General features: G+C 31.6%; 1 protein-coding gene across 1 annotated transcript; it reads left to right on the forward strand.

Moving 5' to 3' along the window:
• The first annotated feature begins 1275 nt into the window (after positions 1-1275).
• On the forward strand, positions 1276-7094 carry LOC129295455 (uncharacterized). Its single transcript, XM_054933968.1, has 4 exons — positions 1276-1887; positions 2137-2252; positions 5210-5453; positions 5594-7094. Exons 1-4 carry the CDS (start codon positions 1477-1479, stop codon positions 6872-6874), a joined length of 2052 nt encoding a protein of 683 aa, XP_054789943.1. The 5' UTR covers positions 1276-1476; the 3' UTR covers positions 6875-7094.
• The last annotated feature ends 16867 nt before the right edge of the window (positions 7095-23961 follow it).

The raw sequence follows: 23961 nt of genomic DNA on the forward strand, positions 1-23961 counted from the left end.
AAAACAAGTAAATTTTAATATGATTATAATATTAATAACAAGAGTTTGTTATGAAATACATAATTTATAAAAGATATGTATGTCTTAATTTAATTAAAAATAAGTACTTTATATATATGAAGCTAATTATATAATTTTTTTCTTTTACATATCAGATTAATTTGTAGGTCAATTTATGTTTTAAAATATAAAAAAGTTATAAAATAATTTAAAAATTATATATGATATCGTATTCATGGAAAATTAAATTTGAAAAATTAAAATAACTTTAAGGGAGTAAGAATTTTTTCCCCCCTTGGAAATACAGGGTTAAAGATTTACTTCCATTCATTTTCATGCGTCACCCCACTTTGTTTTTAAGTTTCGCCACCTGGAAATTCTTTAATGCAGTTCACCGGCCTATCACCTACGTCTTCATCAATCACCACTGGCATTGGATGGGCACACGATAGCCCCAAGCGGCTAAGCCACTTCTTTACGCTGTCGTTTCCGGGCGACCTAATTATGCTTAGTTTGCGTGCGCATTATTATATGCTCTGCTAGTCCTCTCTACAATTTAATTTTATCAATCTCATCAATACTAATCAATATAAAAAATAAAAAAATAAAATATATAAAATTTTAAATTTATACCTATTTAACAAATATTCTCATAAAAATAATTTTAAAAATATCTTAATTAAAATATATTTTTAATTTTCTAACTTTATATAAAATTTTAATTTAATCTTTTAATTGTATAAATTATTTTTTATTCATTTAATGCTAACATTATTAGTTTCAAATGATTATTTTTATACCATTCATTCATTATTATTTTACAAAAATTAAATTTAATATGTTAATATTTAAAAGTTTAATACTTCCTGTACATTTTTAATCTTTTAAAGTGTAATTATTATCTTTTCTTTCAAAGTGTCTCTATTAATGAATGATTTTATATTTATTGTAAGTGTTTAATAGAAATAAATATGAAACTATAGGGTTAATTTGTTAGTAGGTAACTACTTTATTAAGAGGTGGGATTTTGTTAAAAATACTTTACATTTTTTAATGGAGGGAATATAAAAAATTATTGAGATAAAATTAACAATATTAAAATTAAAGGATTAAAAAATATTTTATAAAATTAAAAAATTTAAAATAAAATATTATATAAAATTAAAAAATTAAATATATACTTTAATCAAATATCTTTTAAATGTTACCCCAAAACCACACCTTCATTTGTAATTGAAATCGAACTTGCCTTATAAATGTGAGCCAGCCCTCTCTTATCGCCCTTCGTTCTGCTTTTAGGTGTCATTTCTTTCCATCTCAAACCCCACCTTTAGCTTTCCCCTCTCTATCAGTTTTCTCTGCCCTCGCCATCCATAGGATTTTGGCTTCGGTATTCCAACCTTTTGATTCCGATCTCGTAACGAATCCTAGCTGCGCTTCCCGATTTCTGCTCTGTCTTCAGATAATCTGAAATTAATGTCTAACGCGAGACGACGAGATTTGTTTGATGCTGACAAGGCCAGTGGATCTGATCCCTCCGACCATCCAGCGATTGCTGAAAATTTTGAGGATTCTTCGTCCGTGGATAGCGTTTCTTTGAACGGCGTCGAATCCGCCGGTTCGAGTTGTAGGCTTCCAGGAGAGAGCGGTGGATCGAGGAGGGAGACGATGCTTACGCAGCGGTTGACGGATATACTTGTAGATCAGGGCGATGGTGATCTTTTGCTCCAGCAGACCAACCCGGATGATCATCTGTTGCAGTGGTTTCAGGCTCTTAATATGCAGATTATGGGGGCATGTCGCGCTGATGAGAGGCTCAAACCCTTGTTGAAGATGAACGTCTCCGGCGGCGTCGCAGAAGATCCCCTGCTAACCCAATTAAGTCAGGTAAGAGTTGTATTTCTGTTTCCCGGTGTTTTTATCTGAAAGATGTCCTGAGTCTTGGCGGCCTGAGCGATGAGGCCACTGTAAATTTCATTTTTAGCCTGAATTTTCGAGATTGCACAAACGACTTGTTCGTACTTCTTTTTTGTTCGAGTTTGCATCGAACCAACAACTTATTTGTTTTCTCCTCAACTTCTGTCAGATTTGTCATGTAAATGGCTAACCGCCCTTTAATTTCTCTTAATTGTGCAGCATTTCGAGCCAGCAGAGGTTGGGATGCTTGCCAGATGCTTCTGTGTACCTCTTGTTTCGATACGAGTTGGAACGATTCACAAGGAAGGGTCACGTTTGTGTCCTACTGCCAATAGGTAATCTCATTTAAACTCTTGTGAAAATCTACTTGTTAGATGTTCCCCTATATCTTCGTCAAGGGGAGAATCTTTGTATGGATATTATTGTAGATATTATAGCGTTTCGTTTACACAAACACAACTCATTTGTACTGTGCATTTTGAGGGATGTAGTTATAAAGCTTGAGTGCATTTTGCGACCTGAAGGATTTATTAATTATCTTAGTTTACCGTTCTGTCCCTATGATTTATTGTTGCCATGGTTATATATTCAATGTCGTATGAACGTATTCAAATTTTGGACTCATTGCCATATGTCCTCTTAATTATTATATCTATTAGCAGTTTGTTCTGTATTTCAAACTATGCTTCATAAACTATGCAGGCTGCTGGGTTTATGATTATCCATGTTGTTATAATAGTTTTCTGATGTTTCGCTCTTGCTCACGGATCTAAATGTACCTGTAAGTTAGTGTCTGTGTGTATGATCTTCTGTGTACTTAAGTATGATTTGAAAGCATTGACCTCTCTATCCCTTACACGCTTGCACATTCTGTGCTTCTGCATTCCTTGTTGATAATTGAAGCATGCATTTGTTTCCTGCACGCCTGTGTGTAAATCTTTTGTCAAATTATATGTGATTTTATGTTGGGTCTCTGTTGCTTGTTTTCTTTTGTGGCAACGTCCTTTTTCTATCTTATTTCCAATCTTTTTGACAATAGGACTGTGACACCGCTTTTATCCTTGATTTTCATATCTCAACAGAAGCCAATAATAAAATCATTTTATAGCTCCTTCAACTTCAAGATAAGCTATGACTTTTTGGTCCATTTATGATATTCAGTGATTGCTATAAATATATAAACTAGCTCCTTTAGTGCATAGGTTTTGGATGTTAAAACTATTTGTTTGCAAAGCTTGATATTTTCTGATTATTTGCCTTCAAGAGTTCTCATTTGGTTTCTCTATGTTATTCAATTGGAAACCAGTTGTCACATGGCCACGAACACTTTCCAGTTTACAGTTTCTTCAATTTTTTAATTGATACCTTTTATGTTTCGCATACAAATTTATTCCTTAGGCATCATGTATGATTGTATTCCATTCACTGCATATTTCTCTTTCTTTGGGCCGTTACATTTTTGTCTGTCTTAACTGGCTTTTCTGCAACTACAGTGATGATTTTTCTGCTTACATTGACACGTCCGGTCAAGCTCGAAGTAGCAATTATTGACTTGCTATTCATGGATTCACATATCTCTTATAGCGACTTGCTTTCATTATCTGAGATTGAATTGCTGGTTGTTATTCTGAATTTAATTGTAGTCTTCTTACTGAAGTGCGTAGTTTGTTGGGTGATCAATAGAAATTGTAGGAGTCCATAGTTTAGATTATTAATGGTAATATGTTCATTCTTCCAAGTAAATATGTCTTTTGGCTTGTAGGTAACTGGGCGTATTCTATTATGATCTCTGAATTAAGAAGAAGTAAAGGTAGTTCCATGATCCTATATTATACATATTGCTGTCTTGCTTTTCAGATCTTGAGGTTTGAAGTTCTTTTGTCGAATAAAATTAACTAACATCTTGTGCTGAGGTCCACCTTTAATCAGTATTGTAGTTGTTGTTTGCTTATCATATTTGTATACTGTCTTTGTTGTGTGTGTTGGTTTTTTAATGTTTGCTTTAGGATGATAGACATGTTATTTTTCTTTCATTTTCATTAACGTGGTTGCTTATGCTAAGAATCTATTTTATTTAGTTTTAGACCACCCAGCTGTAATAAGATCCCATTTGGTATTTGGCTGTGTTGATATGCTAGTTTTTTTTTGCGAAGCAAAATATGGTATATATACTGTATGTTGAGATGCTGTGGAATAATATCCCATTTGTTTCATTAATTTCTGGATTCAGGACTCTTTATGGTATATGTTGACAACAACAAGAAGAAGCCTCATCTTACTCCATAAAATTTGTTATTGATCATTTGAAGAGTATATCTTTCATTTTGAAGCATGCATTGTGTGCACACTCGCACAAGTACATACATGTGTATATAACAGAATGTTCTTGCATGCTGTGCTCCCTCTATTTCTATATATAAGAGGAAAAAACTGTATCACATAGTTTAAGTAAGTTAGTTAACTATAACAACTGTGTCTGAAAATAGAACAATTGGACCAAAATGCCTTGTGTTAATCAACATAAGGATGCATTATTTCTTGTTAATGTAAATTATGAGAGGTGATTTAGGAAATGTGTAATAAATGCTCATTGAAATGGGTGATTTTTTTATATAAAAAACAAGTAAAAAGTGATAGTTTTTCTTACAAATAAAAATGGAGAGTATGTGGCTATAAATTATGTGCCCATAAGTCCCTTTTTATGATTCTTGTTGATCAGCAATGATTATCATGCAGGTGGGGGAGCCAGTTAGAACTGATAAGTATTTTGAGCTAACTGCATAAAAACTTTGCTATAAAATTATATTGATGTTCTGCAAATCCTATTACTAGTTTTATTATGACTTGTTATTTGAGAGGCTTACTAAAAGGTAATATATTTTTGTCATGAGATCTAAAAGAAGCAGATTTTATAGTTTACAACACACACACACACACACACACACCAGTGCATTGGTATGGAGCACATATGTTCGTGGTTATAGCCTGGGGTTACTTGTTTACTCTTGCAGTTTTACTTTTTTTTTAAAACATCAGAGGCTATATTCAATGTGAAATTAAATGCTAAACTAAACTTATGATTTCGTACAAACTCCTAGAATCTTTGTATAGATAGTGATGGTTAATTAGACAAGGCTTTTTTATCATTGGGTTACTGCTTTTTGATTCAGTTTTATACTTTGGTGAAAGTTGTGACATGGTATCTCTTTTTGATACTTTGTTTTCTTTTTGATACTTTTCTTTTTCTACTAGTTTATTAATGTGGTATCATTCTATTTTGAGTTGTTTACAGGGGAAACTTGGGTCTTACACTGCTGCCAAGTTCTGATCTTCGTCTCTCATTCATTGGAGATGATGGCAATGTAGAAAGGATGTTTACCCTAACCAAAAAATCACATTGTGCTGCTGTTGTGATCGAAGAAATCCCAGAAGACAGTTCTGGTCGTTCCTTCCTTATTAGAGCTCCAGATGGTGTAACCTTTTACTTCTGGTGCTCAGAGAAATCTAAGCTGTTAGGAACTGAATTACTAGGAAAGGTAATTTGGGTTGCACCTTTTTTAGTCTTCCATTAAATTTTCCCTCTCGGTCCTCTTCATCTGTATATTTTAAGTTGTATCTTTTTTCCCCTTGTAAGAGATTCATACAAATATTACAAACTTTTCCCCCCTTAATCCAGTTGAAGGACTTGCTCAAGACGAAACCTTCTGTAGCAGATTTGAGTGGGATTAGCAAATCAAGGCTCGACTGTTTTGCTACTCAGCTTCGTGCTTTTCTCATGGGATCGTCAATGGGCAGTATTCATGAAAGTGTGGCTTGTACCTCAACACCATCTGCAAATGCCATGGCTCACAATGCTTCTCTGTCCGCATCAAAATATGCCAGATCTCGACATAGTGGTAGTCAAGCAATGAAGGGAAATGCACTTTACCTTGGTAGTCTTAGTCCAAAATCAAGTTCGTTCAAAGAGGGTACCCCTAGAAACTTTTCTTCTTTCAGGATTGTAAGGGAGAAGCTAAAACGTCGCTGTGATAGCCAACAGCTTGCACTTGACGACTTGTCAAATGATTCGTTGAATACCTCAGATACAACTTCAAGTCATATTGGTCATGATAAACTTCCAGAAGTCACAAAAGCATTTCCTCCTTTAAGTTTTCTTGGGTCATTAGGAAATCTTACTGTCCCATCAAACCTTGGCCAACAAGTGGAAGTCCCTCCTTTGGCTACACCACTTTTTGCCCCCCACTATTGTTGGTGCCCCCCCGGGGTTTCAACTCATCCATCCCCAGCGGCACCTTCAAAATTTCCTGTCTCGTCAATTGAATCGCATCCTCTTCCCTTGGATGCCTCCTTGTTCCCTAACGCCATTCCAGGTAGCCTATTGGCGCCAACACCGCCCCTTAGTCTAAGCACTCCTATGGAATTCCCTCCATTCCTGCCTGATCCCTTGATCAGAATGCCTCTGCCAGCTTCTCAGCAGATTCCCACCTTCACACCTTTGATATGCGATCCAATCGTTCATGTCCCAGTGATTGATGTGTGCTCTTCAGGAGGTCAGGGCTATCTTGTAAGCGCTGGCCCTGCCATGTCAACCGCCATTCCACCATTGCACCCAAATCTTGTGAAGCCACTGATTTCTGAATCTGATTCTGTGGTAAAGGGCGCAAGAGAGACTCTACGTCTGCTAATGGGCCGTTCAAGCCAGACCAGCAAACAGGTTATGGACACTTTGCCTGCAGTTTTAACAAATGCGGATGAAAAACCGAGTGTAATTGTGACTGGCAGCCGCGGTCTTTATGCCGGAACCAGAGACGTTGATGTTATTGCTAACAGCATAGCAGCCATGGGTTTAGCTTCACTCTCTGGGGCATCCAGAGCTGAGAGCGATTCCCAGGATTGTGGCGCCTGTGGAATTCCACACGAACAAGTGAGAGATTCCAGTGATGCAACTGGTAGTTAGTGCCTTTCTTTGATTCCTAGCCTACGTAATAACGTATTCCCTTTCTGGTAGTTTCTTAGGTTCCTTTTGTTCCTGCAATGTGTAGATATGTTTCTACCCTGCCCTTTTGAAATGTAACTAACTAGTGCAAGTTCTACCATTCTAGCCTTTATTCTGATGTTTGAAGAATATTTCATTACTTTGGTTTATATGTAGTTAGAAGAGTTATAATGTTCGAATATTGACGTGTGACATGCCTATTATTCAACTCGCAATATGCTTCTACGCATCAGAACACCGCTTTGATTTATCCTGCTCTAAAATTTTGTTTAGGGTAAATTGAAAATGACCTTCGTTGTTGATCAGGAAAAGTTGTTGACAGATGTTTAAATGTCATCAATCCAATGCTGTTACATGTAGAGTTAGGAAAGTGTCTGGCCTTTATATAAAAAGCTCAGGTTCAGATTTGCAAGTGTTGTTTTAAAAAATAAAAAATTAAAATAAAATTAAATATTATAAATTAATTAAAATATTTTAAAATTAAAAAAATTAAAATTCTTAATTTTTTAAAAATTAAATTAGTTTAGTGATAAAATTTAAATTTTAATTAAAAATATTTTTTATAAATACACAAGCATAATAATTATAAAAAAATAAAAAATATCAAAAATTTTATACTATACACTTATATTTATTTGATGATATTAAATTAATTTTAAAATAAATTAAAATTAATAATAATATAATGCATGTAGGATTAGTAGATTATTGGTTTCAACCAAATGTTTCACCAAAGAAAAATAATAATAATAATTATGTAATAGACTTTGAAAAATCATTCGGGCTCGAGTTTTTTTTTTACAGAGCTTATCAAGGTCAAACTCATAAGCTGGATGATTTTAAAAAATTTATTTTCAAAACTTGAACTTTTATTTAAATAGAACTTCCAAATTCGGATCTCCAAATTCAACCCTCATTTTCGACTCTAATTAGACAGACACATCAGTTTTTGTAACTTGAAAATATATTTAGAGGATATAAATTAAGAATGAAAAAAAAAAGATTAAATGATAATTTAAATTTTAAATTATAAATCAAACTTCAAATAATAAACTCTAAATAATTGAATTGAAGGTAATTTTGGTCCTACTTTGAATTAAAACAAATGTTCATTATTAAAACAATGGGGCCTGCAATCTATGTCAAATTTCACACTCCTTTTCTCTCATATCCTCTTTTTCACTCCTACCCCGTCTCTCTCTACCTTCTCCCTCCCTCTCCCCCGTGTCTCGCTCTCTCTCCTCTCTCGCTCTGAAAATACCACACTAAGTCGAAGACAACGTTAAAGCAGCTTCCAAGATGGTGAGGAAGAGATTGAAAGCTGCAGGGAGGAAAGAGACAAGGAAGGAAGGATGTGATGGCTGCAAGGTCCGATATTAAAACGGTGCTCGAGAAAACCATGGAAATTTCTGATCCATGCCTCATTTAAGAAGCCTCTTCTGCCCTCAACACATGCCACATGGCGTATCGTGTGCTCCAGGGAAATTGAGAAGAATCACTGGATGGAAGCATAAACTAGGTATAATGGAAATTAGAATGTTTAGCCAAACTGAAACGGGTGCATTATTGAAAGTTTCTTAGGTCATAACTTAAATTATTCTATTGGTTTTGTTTCCCAGTAGGCTCGTGATTTCCGTCTGGCTATGTTTCTTAATTTTGGTCTGGCTTCCGGTTCAAGAAATGGGAAGCGTAGTACAAACGATAGTACTAAAAAAACAATAACAATAAACGTGTTGTATGACTAATGTACAAGATTGAAAGCTAAGATCGAGATGTTTTCACTGGGTAATGAATAATAACGGGATGATGATAAAGGAGGAAAAAAACCGGAGGGAAGTAGTTGATGGGTTGGTCTTGGTCAATAAGTTGGAGCGAGGCTTCGAAGAAACTGGAGATATATGTACTGAGAGTAAAGGTGTAGATCTGTCCCGTAATATCATGAGGACACCCAATATCCTTAACTAATGAAAAGGTAATATTGCCCCCAAACTTTCTAAATTAGTCCAATGTGTCCTCATTGTAATAGATAAAAAGGTTGATAGTTAAAGTGCTAACTTTTTAACAAAAAATATGCCATGATGGCAAGCCAAGTAGGATATATATGATATAATTTTGATTTAATACATTCATTTAAAATATAAAAAAGAGTAAAATGTCCTTTTTAAAATTAAAAAAATATATCATTATGTATCTTGAGTCACCAAATTCTACAACATGGATTCACCTTCAGTCACTGTCTCCAAAAACATATCCTATCCTATATAATGTAGATTTCACTTATTATTTCATCAAATCCCACAAGCCCAGAAAAACAAAACCTCAAAACTTGATTCTAAGAGCAATTGAAATGAAAGCAAGTTTTCACCATTGATCTTCTTACTCTGAATTCAAACTTTTCTACTAACGAAACGACGGTGTGATCAAACTGAAGTCCGAGTTCTAATTAGAACTGAAGTCTCTACTCCCGCTAAACAAAGTTCCTCTCATTGAAACGGTGGGTTGACCGGTGGCGACAGCAGCATCGATTGCGGCGGCGGCGGCCACTGCAGTTGCGTGTTTGTTCTGCTCTTTCTCTGCTTCGAACATGTAGGATCTAAACCAAGCGAAATCAGGAACCAGTAAGGCAGAAATATTGATCCCGTCCCTGTCTTTCTTCAACCCCGACAATGCCTTCAACTGCCTGGAAGCCTTCCTCATGATTTCACCTTCTCTCCCTAAAACTTTTGAGCACGATCTAGAGAGAGAATGACAAGTTAATAAAACTCAACCAAATAAATGGGCTTTTGTATTTCTCTGGCATAAAGGTGAACAAATCGGGTCGCGTGCTTTTGAACCAAGAAGAATTTGTGGACTATGACTCGTGGTGCTTTGGAAATGATGATGGAGCAGAAGAAAAAGAGCATCGTGAACCTCGATGTCGATGAACTCGACTGTGTCATGTGAGTGAACATGAAGGGCGTGGGCCGCGTGGCCCTTGGAATCAAGCGCATGGTGAGGGTGATCATACGCTAAACAATCTGGGTCCATTATATCGATGTTGAGTGTCACCGTCCGATGTCATGCAAGTGAACGTGAGGAAGCCATTAGGAATGATGTGGTGAAGAGCTTTGATACTTAGAATGGGAAGGATTGAGTAAAGAAGGATGATGTCAGCTTTATGCTAGTGGTTTGCAGGCCCAACTTACGTGCACACGCCGTTTGCCCCATCCATTAACTTTGGGCCACATTGCATTGTCTTATAAAGCTCAGAGCCAACATTGCCCTTTTCGTTAGTTAATACTGGACGCCCCTAGGGTGATACTTTGAAGCAAGATTTGCACCTTTACCTTATTTGGGTAGCCTCTTTTGCCCTTATTTGTAGCTTTCAATCTCTTCCTCCTCGTCTTAAGAGCAAAGCGACTCTATGTCATTCTTCTGCTTCAACATCATCTTCAGCTTAGTGTGGTATTTTCAGAGCAAGAGAGGAGAGAGAGAGAGAGCAAGACCCCCCCAGGGGGTAGAGAGAGACGAGGAAGGAGTGAGAGAGGAGGGTAAGAGAGAGAAGGAGAGTAGAATTTGAAGGAAACTGCACATTTGGCCTCTTTTTTTTTATTTAAAGGGAACGGACGTTTATTTTTATTTAACAGTGAGATAAAATTGTCTTAAATTTAATAGTTTAAGATTTAGAATATACCAAGTATGAGTTTAGGGTTTAAATCACTCATGAACTTATAGTTTAAAGTTTAAATTGCCATTTAACCTAATAAAAATGGAGAAGAAGACCATTGGTCAAATTGAAAAAAAAAAAACATGTGAGGAACCAATGGGGTTAAGTCTAGTGGAAGGGGTTAGCTCCTTATAACATAACGAATCAATATTCAAATACTCATTGAGAGAGATATTCCCACTTAATGTCCCTCATAGGAAGATACGTGTGGGTAATTAAAAAAAAAAACAAGTAAGGAAAGTAGCAAGATGAAGATCTAACTTTTTGGCAAAATATTAATTTGAGATAATAGCATTTTGAATCCTTTAAATTTATTTTAAATATTGATTTCATCTTTGAAAATTAATATTTATCAATAATGTCCCTAAAAATTAAAAGCCATACTCCCTCCGTTCAAAAATATAAGACATTTTTGACCGAAACTCACCCTCAATAAAGTGGATACCTATTTTCAAACTAACCTTATCTTTTTATATTTACTCTTATTCAATACCCTACAATAAATATAAATTCATTCATCAATGGGAATACTTTTAAAAAAAAACAATGATTATATCTCGAAAGACTAAAAAATCTTATATTTTTGAATGAAAGGAGTACATATTTAGTTCTTTTGGTTTGAGGAAAAATAATATAATAAAAATTAAAAGTTAAGACAAGCAATGAGTGCATAACTCTGCTAGTAAAAGGTTTTGTTAGTTTACTGGGAATTATACAGTAATTGGCATAGTTAAAATTAATTAGTTATCACATTAAAAGTAAATTTCTAAAAAAAGAAAAATAAAAGTGATTATGGGTCCTGTTTCAAGTCTTGATGTGGCCCCTTTTAATCCAGTTTTTGTTTGAGGACAATGCTCAAAGCCCAACCAGATACGAAGCACTCCATTACATTTACATTTTGAAGCCAATTTAAGAATCGCAATATCACATTATTCAATCATGCATTGGATTGCATATACAATGGAAGTGTGAAGTGATTGCCTGTGGTAGGAAAAATCAAATAATCAATTGCTAGGGAGTAGTAACGTACGATGTACCAGATAAGTAACTTATAATCCATATTTTTACTCAAAGTAATATTAATTACTAAAATAGATTTAAAACATATATCGATTTTAATATATTAATTATAATTCTTAATCAATATGGAAAATACCTTAGATTGCATATAAAAAAAAAAACGGAGGGGACATTGGTTTGGATTTTAATTTGATGAAGGTGCTTTGGGGATGAAATTGGTGGGGTATAGTAATTCACTGTGGTTGATGGAGCCAGAGATAGTTGATGGGCTGCCATGATGAAGCATTATGATGTTGGAATGACACTCCTTGGAAATTCAAATTCAACTTAGCAAATGAGAGCTTTCTCATACTGTATCGAGTGAATTTGTGGAAGATGACCACACACACTTTTGCTTCTTTAAACTTAAAAATGCCTTCATGAAGTTGAATCCAGCGAAACAAGTTAGTATTTGTATTTCTTTAATGCTTAACCATGTCTCACATGAAATTTTCTTTTGTTAAAAAACATCTACTTTTTTCGTTCAAAAATGTAAATTATTTTTAATCGAATCTCATCTCTCAATAAAGTAATTATCTATTTTTAAATTAATTCTATCTTTTTATATTTATCTTTATTAAACACCTTATAATAAATATAAAATTATTATTAATAGGAGTATTTTTGAAGGAAAAAAGATAATAATTATATTTCAAAAAACTAAAAATGCCTTACACACATAAAGTTATTTTAAATGAATAAGTTAGTCCTTATTTTTATTTAATACTTAACCATGTCTCAAATAGAGTTTGCTTTTTGCAGAAGAACATTTATGAAAAATAAAAAAAAGCCTTAAAAATGCAATTAATAATGAGATTATTGATATCTCATCATTCAACCCCGATAATGAGAATTTGGAACGCAATGACAAGCAATTCTACAATTGGTTTTAATGTTGTTTGTTAAGAGTCAAGTCAGTATCGAGTTATGGACATACTAGGCGATATACATAATAATATAAAATAAAATAAAAACATTTGCTACGCGCCCAATAACATAGAAATTAAAAAAATGATTAAGATTGTTTAAGAAATAGCAATTCTTATAATTCAGCCAAAAAAATTTTACTTGGTTTTAGCTTCATGCAATCTGTTTTTTTATTTTCCTTTTTTAAAAAAAAAAAATTAGGTCTCTTCTTTACCGGGTAATTTTAAACTCAGACTTTCTACCTAACAAAAGATTTAGGACATGCCTGGACTCTTGTTCTCATTATTTCGAATTAATGTCATATATTGACTCACGTCACAAGTGAATTATATAAGAAAATGTCTATTTATTATGGTAAAAGTTAAGCTAACCAACAACAAATAAAGAAGTATGTAAATGAAAAGATTCATGAATCTTATGTTTTAAAATTTTTTTGCCGAAAAATGGCATTCTTTTTAATAAGTCTTGTTGATGTAGAAATAGTGGTGGAAAGGGGAAAGAGAGACTAGAGAGGAGGGAGGGATAGAAAGAAAGAAGGGAAAACCAAACAAATATTATTTGAGAGAGCAGAAAAGAAACTCAAATATCAATCTTATTCAACTTATAATCAAAGGCTTACAATTTAAGATGTGCTCATACCTATTTATAGAATCTTGGTTCAAATCCTCAAAATAAAAAGCATTAAAATTAAAGAAAATATTTTATAATTAATAACGTTCAATGAATAAATTGAATTACTTACTTTAATTTGAAGGCAACATGATGCTCTAATGCCAGAACAAGGGATCGTATCATTTCCGTTTTCCAGTTCAAATCCACCTCTCTAAATCATATTCTGCCTCTAAACATATGCGCATTAATATATCAAGGCAGGATTTGAGTTCAGGACCTCTTTTTTTTTAAAAAAAAAAAATTGTGCCATCACTACTGGAGTAGCTGGTCGATGACACGGGTATCTCATATATTCCATCTTCAATCGATTATATAAAAAAAAAAAAGGCACAAAGTAAATATATTATAAAGGCAAAGAATTTTATTATATATGAAGTCTTTAACAAAACAAAAACAAAAAGATTATTACTGTAGCTAAAGGATGCAAACTTGGGAATTAGATGGGAGTTTTGTTCGGTTGTTCCATATGAAGCTGGGGTGACTTGCAATGGATCTACTTCCAGTTATCGAATACCGTTCCTAAATATCAGTTCTAATGTATTGAAAAATGCGCAAAAAAGAAGGTACCAAAATCTGTGTATGATTGAAAAAAAAAAATTATCCTCTACTTTATGCTGCAATATTATTTTTTGGAAACAAGTATTAATTATATTTTAAAAATTGCATGAGATACTTTCGGAAATAAGTGCTAAATTGCTATTTATAGTTGGAAATTTGTATAAGAAGTCAGGACTTATATTTATGAACAACACAGAGGCGAAAATTAAGGCTCATATTTTGATACGGAAGACACGCATTAAAAACATTTTAATATCTAAAAGGGTATTTTATCTTTCCTATTTTGCCCCAATAATGGCATATGTAGTTGGAAGAATGATTATTACTCCCTCTTTCCTAAATTATAAGACACTTTTAAAAGAGTTTCACCATCTCAAAATATAAGATACTTTGAGTATATTAAAGTTTCATTAAATGCACCAATTTTAATATTACCCTTTCTCTCTCTATAATTAATTTTCGTCCCTTCTCTTTTCAGTATATTAAATAATAAATATTTTTTAAAGCTTATATTTTTATTTTAGAATGATAAAGTTGTTAAGTGTATTTAATAAGGTTTATTCTAAAAGTGTCTTATAATTTGAAATAAAGGGAGTAGTATTTATTGGAAAAAAATGAGAGACATTTTTTTTATAACTATTACATTAAACATCTATAGAAGTTTGCAATATAGAGTTCAAAGAGTTCTCCAATTTATTCATTGCTCCTTCGGATCCTATTATAAGACCTTATTAAGTAACTTACAAAAAATAAATAAATTAGTTTACTTGATTATTTACTATGATTGTTGGCAAAATATGGAAGAGTATCGCTTTTTTTAGAATATTTTTCATTCAATGAGGGTATTAAATATGAAATACTAGAACTGATAATATTGATTAAACTCATAACGGGTAGTTTTGCATATTTTGAGGCTCATTTATATGTGGATTTTTTTGGGCCCGTACTGTATTGCCTGAGCCCGCCACAGGTTGGCCTGCATTGTTACTATTTTTTTTAATTATTCATTCCCTATGCATGTATATAAACAGTAGAATTAACATACGCATTTCCATCATGCATATATATACATATATATAATGAATATGTTATACAAAAATGAGGCAAATCTATCACACAGAGACCGTTTTGATATACAACCAAACTCAAGAAGATAAAACATATATGTGAATCCATGCATGACCACGTTCAATAAAAAACCGTAGGTAGATACTAATACGGACATTGAGATCAACATAACATGCCCAATGTTATGCACGTATTACACAAGGTACTACTTTTTTCTCGGTTTCTTTTCGTTTCTTTCTTTCTTTTTTTTGCTAGAATAACTTTTCTATTGGTTTCTTGATGGTTACATACATATTAATGCATTGAAAATTGAATCAATCATTAAACCTGTCAACATCAAGGATCAAGGGTTCAATGAGGCTGAACCATGGGAGCAGACTTGCATCTATATATATCAGTTAACTCACCTTTTAAACCTTCCTTCACACATTGTGTCTTCATCTTCTTCCTCCTTCTTTCTTCATCTTTTTTGGGTGAAAAGCTACTTGAGCCTTGAAGATGACAAAGAAGAAAGAAGCCACTAATGCAGGAGACACTGAGAACACATGCAAGAAGTGAGGGTCTAAGGGTTGATAAACTTGAGGACTAAGGTTTGAGGGTGAGAAGTGATAGAGAAGGTTTGAATGTGTGCGATTTACCTAGGGCTTTTGATTGTTAATTTTTTTTATTTCAAACCCTTAAAATGACATTGTTTTGGGGTTTAGATTTTTTTTCTAAGAAAAAAAAAGGTAACCCACCTAACTCATGGAGTTGAGTGAGTTAACACAAGGTCACCCCAAGTTAACTGAAACTCAAAGAAATTATCAATCCAAACTGGACACGTGGTTAGTCTAATAAGGTTTTGCAAAACATGGTGTGCACGAATGTCATATAAATGCACTCCAGTAGCAGTAGGGGGTTCACAGAAAGGGATCGTGTGCTCGATGCGAATATTTGTTTATGCAAAATGCTGTACTAATTTAATTTGTATATTTGAAATATTATGTTTGGATTGAACTTTTTTATTGTATTCGCGGTGGATATCTGATTATTTAGAACTTGTAATGTGTTTTAATAATTTAAAAGGAGTTTTATTTTTGTTTAGATAATTAATTTGAAAGAAACTTAATTTCATTTATAGCACTAAAAAATTACATTAACAAGTGGCCAACCAAGTGCATTAAAATTTTTTTATTCATGTGCGTGTATTGGGTAGGTTGGCGAGCTGAATTGGGATGGATTGGCCTGATTCCCAACTCTAAAACAGACCACGGCAGTGAAAAAAAAAAAATATTAAAAGGAGACAAAGAATATTGATATCTGGTATTTAATGTTTGTAAAGCTAAAGTTTATGCAAATTACAGTTTGCAAATTGAAGTAGGGTAAAAGTAAGTGCATGGTTTATATTTAAACACTTTTTTACAAAAAAAGTTAATTTAATAAATTAAAACTTGTATGGATGATATAAGATAAAAATAAATTTAGATGTACAATAACTAAAAAAGACATGCGTGTGTGTGTGTATTATAAGTATAAAAGTGAATAGATTTAAGAAAATATTAAAATTAACATTATAATTATGAAAATAAAAAGTAGTTCATATATTATTGTGAAAAACATTTTGCAAATACTAAACACTTAATTAAACCTATTTAATGAATAAAATCATATACTTTTAAACTTAACACCTAACTAACCCCAATCAACTAACAGTGCCATTTTTTGAAACACAAGCTTTTATTATCTATTTTGGCATTGTTATAAAAATGCCAAAATAAAACCATATATAAGTTACTAATAATAAAGATATCAAATTTCTATATTAATAAATATTTCTTTGATCAGGGAAAGAAAGAGAGAGAAAATATATTATATTTATAAGGTATATATTTTATTATTTTTTATGTTTATCTTTATCTTTCTGTCTTTATAAAATGTTAGGAAAAATTATTAAAAATAATTTTTTTATCTTTATTAGAAATAAAATTAAAAATTTATTAAATTTTAATATAGATTTAATAGAATTTAAGTTTTTTTTATTCGAGATGACATATGCTAAAAGTGATTAATAAATAGGATTAGAAAAGAGTAACTAACAACAAACACAGAGCGAGGGAAGAAACTTCTAAGCACAACGGACCAATAGTGGGAAGGGAAGGGAAGAGTAAAAGAGTTGTTCAGTAATTATAAAACGGATGAAGTGCTAATAGTGATTAGATGACAACGGAAGCAATATAAAAGCTTCAAAAACTCGTATTTACCCTAACTATGTTTTGAAAGAAAAAGTAATTTGTTAAGTACTCTTATTCAAACATTTATTTCCTTACAACAACTAGTTTTAAGCTTATAAACTACAATTCGGGCCAACTAAATGCGATCATATATATATATACGTAGGAATGGATTGAGAGTTGAAATGTCAAATGGAGGGTGACAGGTGACGACAAAATAATTTAAGGGGGCAACAAAAACAAAATCCTGAATATCAAAACAAAGTGACATTGTTGTACGGAGCTGGAGGAGGAGCAGACAGGCAAACTGGAACCAGTCACAGCCCACGAGAAAAAGCCCACCTCACCCTTCGTCCTTCGTTTTCTTGTTTTTTCAATTCTTGAAATGACATGTTTGCTGTTTCTTTCTTCATTCCACAAGAAAAATGATGGAAAGCCATCGGAGTTGAGTTTAGTGGAAGCACTTAATCCGTCGTTCTTGTAGATATTTAGAATCTGACCATTCTTTTAACAAGGTCACTTCCGATAAAATCACCAGCAGTGGGAAAAAATGTGGGGAGATAGAAAGAAATGAGGGGTGACGTGGCAGGAAGCCAGGAAAGTGGAGGCAGCATGATGTGACATTGAGAAGATCAATAATGAAAGAGTGGGCGTCCCCACGTGGGCCCCACTTAATTGGCGAGACACGACAGATCCTCATCACACCCCCCCCTCTCTCTCTCCGCAGCCTCATCATATACTGTTCCAAGTTCCAACAGGGGACGTGGCTTCTAGAATGATTGAGCGCAGTGCGCAGATTCGTTCTAAACATTTACATATTCAACCCCTCCTTAGAAACACCATTCATCTTTCATCCCCACACAATTCCTTTATATTTTAAATAAAAAACTATCTCCGGACAGAATGACGGTGAAAAGATTACTTTTGTTTTAAATTATGTATATATTAAAATTTTTGATCATATACAAATAAAATTATATTATATTTAGACTCTCTAACGGAGTTGAGTCTAATAAAAAAGCTAACTTTCACAACGTGACAAACTAAAATTTAAATCCTAATAAAGAGAGTTGCTCATATTTAATGCTTAACAATATTTTAAATAGGATTGTCTTTAATAGAAAAATATTAGTAATCGATGAAAAAATTTGAACCACCCAATTTAAATAGAGCTATCAAGTAGAATCCAATCGGCTAGCCTTATTAAATTTGATTTTACTTTAGAACTTTATTTTGGTCAGCCCGTCCCTATCCCTTAAAGCCTCGACCCAATTTTTTGTTTCATTTTTAAATTAAAAAATTTTAAAAAATAACATATTTAAAATTTTAAAAAGTTATTACACATAATATTAAGTTTAGATAAATAAAACTTAAATCAATACACATAACAATAAATTTAAATCTAATAAAAAATAAAAATATCACAGAATTAACATTGATAGTAATCAAACTTTACTAGTATTATCAACTAAATCTTGATAATTTTTATTATTATCAATATCAATATAATTTTATTATTTTTTTATAGAGCTTCATCAGTGGCAAAGATATCAAAAATTTCATATATTCCTTCATTTTTGTGAAATAAGATTAGGATTTTAAAATTAATGTAATATTTAATTTTTTAATATTAAAATTTAAAAAAAATTATAAAATGGTTTAAAAAGACTAACATTTTATTTTAGGACTTAATAGGGCCCTTTTAAGTCCAAATTGTTATTTTATACTTTAAAGTAGTAACTTAACTTTTTATTTTTTTTAAGTTTACAAGGATTGGCTCAATAGATGTGGCTTTAATTGATAACCCTAAATTAATGGTCCAGATTTAGGTGATGATCAAGCAAGCATTGAAGTTGTAAATATGCAGGACTTAAAAATTAAAAATATTTTATAAATTTTATGTAATCTCCCAATAATAAATTCACTTTGAGATTTAATTGTAATTTTCCCTTATTTTTGCCCTTTGCAAACGAGTTCAGGCTAACAAAACGTTCGTTTCAGGTGGGAACACATGGAGAGGTATTTCATTTTCCCTGACATCAAATTCTCGCGACCAAACACGAAACATGTCCTTTGTCTTAGTGTCTGGTATTAAATATCCGTCATGACACATGTCAGTATTATCAATAATCTTATCATTCTTGATGAGGATATATTAAAAAAAAAATACTATCACCCAATAATTTATCATTACAAATAACAACTCGAAATATTTTAAATTTAAAATTGAAATATAAAAATGCATGATTACTATATAGAATTGTTTTACCTGACAACATAGCAGAAGATATTCTGGTATATAATTTCCTTTGCAAAACAGTGAAGTTTGAATATCCAAAGAACAATTTTGAGAGCTTTGAGGGGATTTGTTCGACCATGATGTACTAATTTTTGAATTTAATTTTTATAGAAATTACCTCGACCAGGTTGTTCAAATGCGTTGACCACACTGTATTCAAACATAAAAGATAAACTAATTTGAGTGCATCCGAAGTTTTTCTATGGCAAAAATATTCGACCAAGTTCTTACAATATTCTAACATTAGTTACATAATTCATTATGCGCTATTCGAATATATTTAGTTAAGGATGTCAGAATAGATCCTTAATTGACACAAATTCAAATACGTTATGTTCAATTTCAAAATAACTCTAGATTGTGTCGAACATTTTCGAACAGTCTGCTAGAAATCATATTTGGCCAAAATTCAAGGGTGAAAAGTTCACTTTAACGTTGAAAATAATTCGAATCAGGAGAAAAGCACTGAAAAAACCATTTTACAAGTGAAGCAAAATAAATTTCTTAATGTAAGGATATTAAAGTCTTGGCTTCATCTTGCATGTCTTTTGCCTTTGTTCATTTGCTCTTTTAATAACATCGTCGTAGTCTTGCAATAGGCATTTTAGGAGTTTTATAGTTTATAGTATCACCAAAACTCAGGGAAATCCAACAAACCAAAGTCCAGATGAATGAGAAGAACAAAAAGAAAGTCACCTAAGTCTAGGACAAATCAACCTAATAGTATAACAAAAAAGAATAAAAATAAAGGCAAGGAGAAAATGCAAAGAGAAAAAAAGAATTGTGAGACAGAGACAGATCAAGTGGAGTGGATAAAAAAAAAAAAGGATACACATATTTAAAACTCATTGAATTTAAATTAAAACATCAAATAATATAAAAATACACATGTGAAAGCAAAAAAAATCCCTGAATTTAATGCTTTTCAAATTCAAATTTTTAAAGCATGAAAAATTAATATGAAAATTTTGTATTATATAGCACAAGTTTTAAATTAAAAAAAATTGAGGGGGGTCTGCCTCTTCAACCACATGCCACTGGAGAATTAAATGGGCATAGTTGTGTGATTGTTTTTTTTTTTTGGTAGGTCATAGTTGTGTACTTGTGTGATTGTCTTTTCTACCAAAAAAAACTTTTATTTTTCATGGTAAAAATCAATGATCCTAACATTTTGGAACATTAGTGGTTTGAAAAATATGATATTGTATTTAAAATTCTTATATCAAAATCGTAATTAATCTAAAGTCAAGAGACATGCGCATTATAAATTTTCCCTTCATATTATTCCCTCCATCCCAAATTTTAGGTTACTTTTAAAGAAATTTTTTTATCTCAAAATATAAAATACTTTAGGTATATTAAAGTTTCATTAAATGTACAAATTTCAATATTACTTTTCTCTCTTTGTAATTAAATTTCCTCCATTCTCTTTTTAATATATTATATAATAGGTATTTTTGAAAGTTTATATTTTTGTTTTGAAAATATAAAGTTGTAAGCACTTAAATATATTTAATAAGATTTACTGATATATAAAATTTTGTTTAAAAGTAATTTATCATTTAAGACGAAGAGAGTATTAAGTTAATTTAGGCTCAGCATTGAGTTGAGAAAGTAATACTTTTGAAAAGCATAGACTTTGTATTTTCTAACAAATTGAAGTTCCTCCCCCAATTAACGACATCAATGCATCTTACATTAAATATAAAAGATATATTATAAAGTCATCCACCACTTTGTTCTAATGCGGTGAATGATTATACGCTACATTGTACAAGATCTAGATTCACTTAATAATTATATATATACATATATATAGGCTTTTGCATTGATATTTTTATTTTTTTTCTTTTAAGGAAGGCAAAGCGAAAAGCCATTATCTTTTCGCTAAAGCGATAAATAAAAGAAAGACTTTGAATTGTAAGGTTTTGAATCAAAATTCAGATATGAAGTTGTATGAACCTGATGGAAGTTAATGAAATGCTTTTATTCAAATGTTAGACATTTAATATAAAAAGAACGTTAAATTATGCAAAATTCACCTTAACTTTAAAATAATTGCATATAATTTCTCATATTTAAAAGTTTAAAACAAAACCTTTTTATCCTTTTTATTTCTTTGCGACAAACTCCACTATTGTTATTTTTAATTATCCAACTAACAGAAGTTGTCATATTATATTTTAAAAAACCTATATAGTAGCTTATGTGACATCAAATGTAAATTACTAATGACTTTATAAAAATTTATCCATATTTTTTTATTATTATTAACTTACATTGGATGCATTACAACAATAAAAACTTATATGAGAGCTTATTTTTTTTTGCCTACAAAAGTACCTTAAAAAGGCTCCTAAATGTAGCACTTTCATATATATGGGAATGTTTAGAAAGCGCTCCGTCAAGGTTGCAAATGACCTTTTTGTCCCCAAAAAAATAGCAAATGACCTTTTTGTTTTCACTATAAATAACAAATATGCAAACTGATATCATTAAATAATAATTAAATAGATCAATGTTATATAAAAAATATCATATTTTTGTACCTTGTAAAATCTCCAAATGCTCAGCATATTTAGTTACCAAATCAAAAGTAATCAAGGGTCTAAATCTTATAAGAATTACCAAGTTTGTAATTAGTACAAATGGGATCCTTAGTTTTTATAGTTTAAAATAATTCAAAATCATTTATTAAACTTTCAATCAGAGTAAAATAATGTATCGGAAGCATGAGATACCTCAAAGGAATAAAAAAATTCAAAACAATTGAAAAATATCAAAGATTGAAAAATAGAGCAGTGTGTCATGGCATGTGCACATGTGCCGCTAGGACTTCTCCTCCATGCCACATGCACCTGCGGCGTGTTGCACCATATCAAACAACATTTCTGTCATTATTTGACAACAAATCTAAGTAACTTTCAACGTGCCCTATTTCTTCATTCAACATCCGAATGAAACGATTTAAGTGTCTGTAGAAAGTTCTTTTCACAAACTGTAACATCCTGATTTTTATATAATAAAGAAATTGTGGAATTTAGGTTTTGAGGAAAAAAATGATAATAATAGGAATTTATATTATTTGAGGCTATTTAGAAATAATATTATGATTAGGTATTTAATTATGAATTTAAAAATTTAAATTTAAAACCACATAAGCAATATTTAGTTAAGATATAATACATAAATAATTTTTTTTTATGTGTGTGTTAAAAAAAAAGAGAAGGTAGAAGGAACAAAAAAAAAGGGGGGTGGAAGGTTGTTGTTTCTAAGTCCCACATTGGTTAGATGAGGGAAGAGAAGAGGTGCCTTCATGTATAAAAAGGAGGGGGTGTGTGCATTAGGAAGCATGAGAGGCTAAGATGCAATTTAGAGGAAATTGCAACTTTTGGCCCAAAGGTTTGAATAATTAAATTCAAACCTATAATTTTTTTAATATAATTTTGGGACTCACAATCCCATTTTTATATTATTTTTCTCTCTTCCTCTCACGTTGCCCGGCGTTTTCTCGCAAGGGGAGATTATTTTCTTTTTCTTCAGGTATGTTCTAACTTTCCTGTTTAGATTAGCATTTAAAAATTTATTTAATTACAAAATTAATTTTATTGTTATTTTCTAAATAATATTAGCTTTCTAGTGATATGATTATTTTGTAGGATAGAGTAAATATTCTGATTAGAATTTTTCTATATGATAGTTAATCTGATGATATGATGGATTAAAAATATAGGTTAAAACTCTTAGGGATATAATAAATATTATAGAATATTTTTTTGAGGTTGAAACTCATGTTTAAGAATTTTTGAGTTAAAATCTAGATCTATATGGTTGAATTTATGTGGAATCTGAGATGTAGGGATAAACCTATGATTATTAAATATTTATTTAAGTATGGATAGGTATTTTTGAGGTTATAGAAAGGTGATTTGAGGCTTCAGGATAATTCTAAAATTTTTAATTTATTTTTGGACGAATTTTTAGAATATAGAAGGATGAAATTGTGATACGAGAAGTGATTTGAGGATAAAAAAAATAGTTTATTAGGATACGAGAATTTTAGAAAAAGAATTTGGGAAGTTAAATGAGGAATAAATCTTAAATTAGTATTAATATGGATTATAGATCTAAGACTTTCTAACTCTTTAAATTAGAGTTATTTATTTTAATGTAAAATTAATATATAGTATTGTGAAATAATTATGTAGATTATATTGACAAAGATAGTGGTGAAAAAGGAGTTGTGAAGGAAACTTGTTATTCAAGACACAAGGTAACCATTATTAATGTATTGTGATGAGTGTGTTTGTGAATGATTATGTGTTGACTTGTTGTTTGGAAAAACTATGAGTTATTGAAAATAAATACTGTTATATACTTATTTGAAATTATTGTCAAGTGGGTCAAAAATTTATTTTTATTTATCATGATGAGATATTATTGTTCGGATATATTCCTGTTTGGATATTTGAATGATGCATGACTTATCAGGGTATTTTAATGTATGGTGTTAATGGGAATTTCTGTTCAGTTAATTATTACCACGTGG

Source organism: Prosopis cineraria, unplaced genomic scaffold, assembly GCF_029017545.1.
Source record: "Prosopis cineraria cultivar Desert tree isolate PC_DT_omini unplaced genomic scaffold, ASM2901754v1 PC116, whole genome shotgun sequence".
NCBI lineage: Eukaryota > Viridiplantae > Streptophyta > Magnoliopsida > Fabales > Fabaceae > Prosopis > Prosopis cineraria.

What these genes read in the sequence shown, in the direction of transcription:
- LOC129295455 (XM_054933968.1), top strand. Translation starts at nt 1,477, where the DNA reads ATGTCTAACGCGAGACGACGAGATTTGTTTGATGCTGACAAGGCCAGT. An exon ending in TGCTAACCCAATTAAGTCAG is followed by an intron (nt 1,888 to 2,136) that starts GTAAGAGTTGTA and finishes TTAATTGTGCAG; the next exon opens with CATTTCGAGCCAGCAGAGGT. An exon ending in GAACTGAATTACTAGGAAAG is followed by an intron (nt 5,454 to 5,593) that starts GTAATTTGGGTT and finishes CCCTTAATCCAG; the next exon opens with TTGAAGGACTTGCTCAAGAC.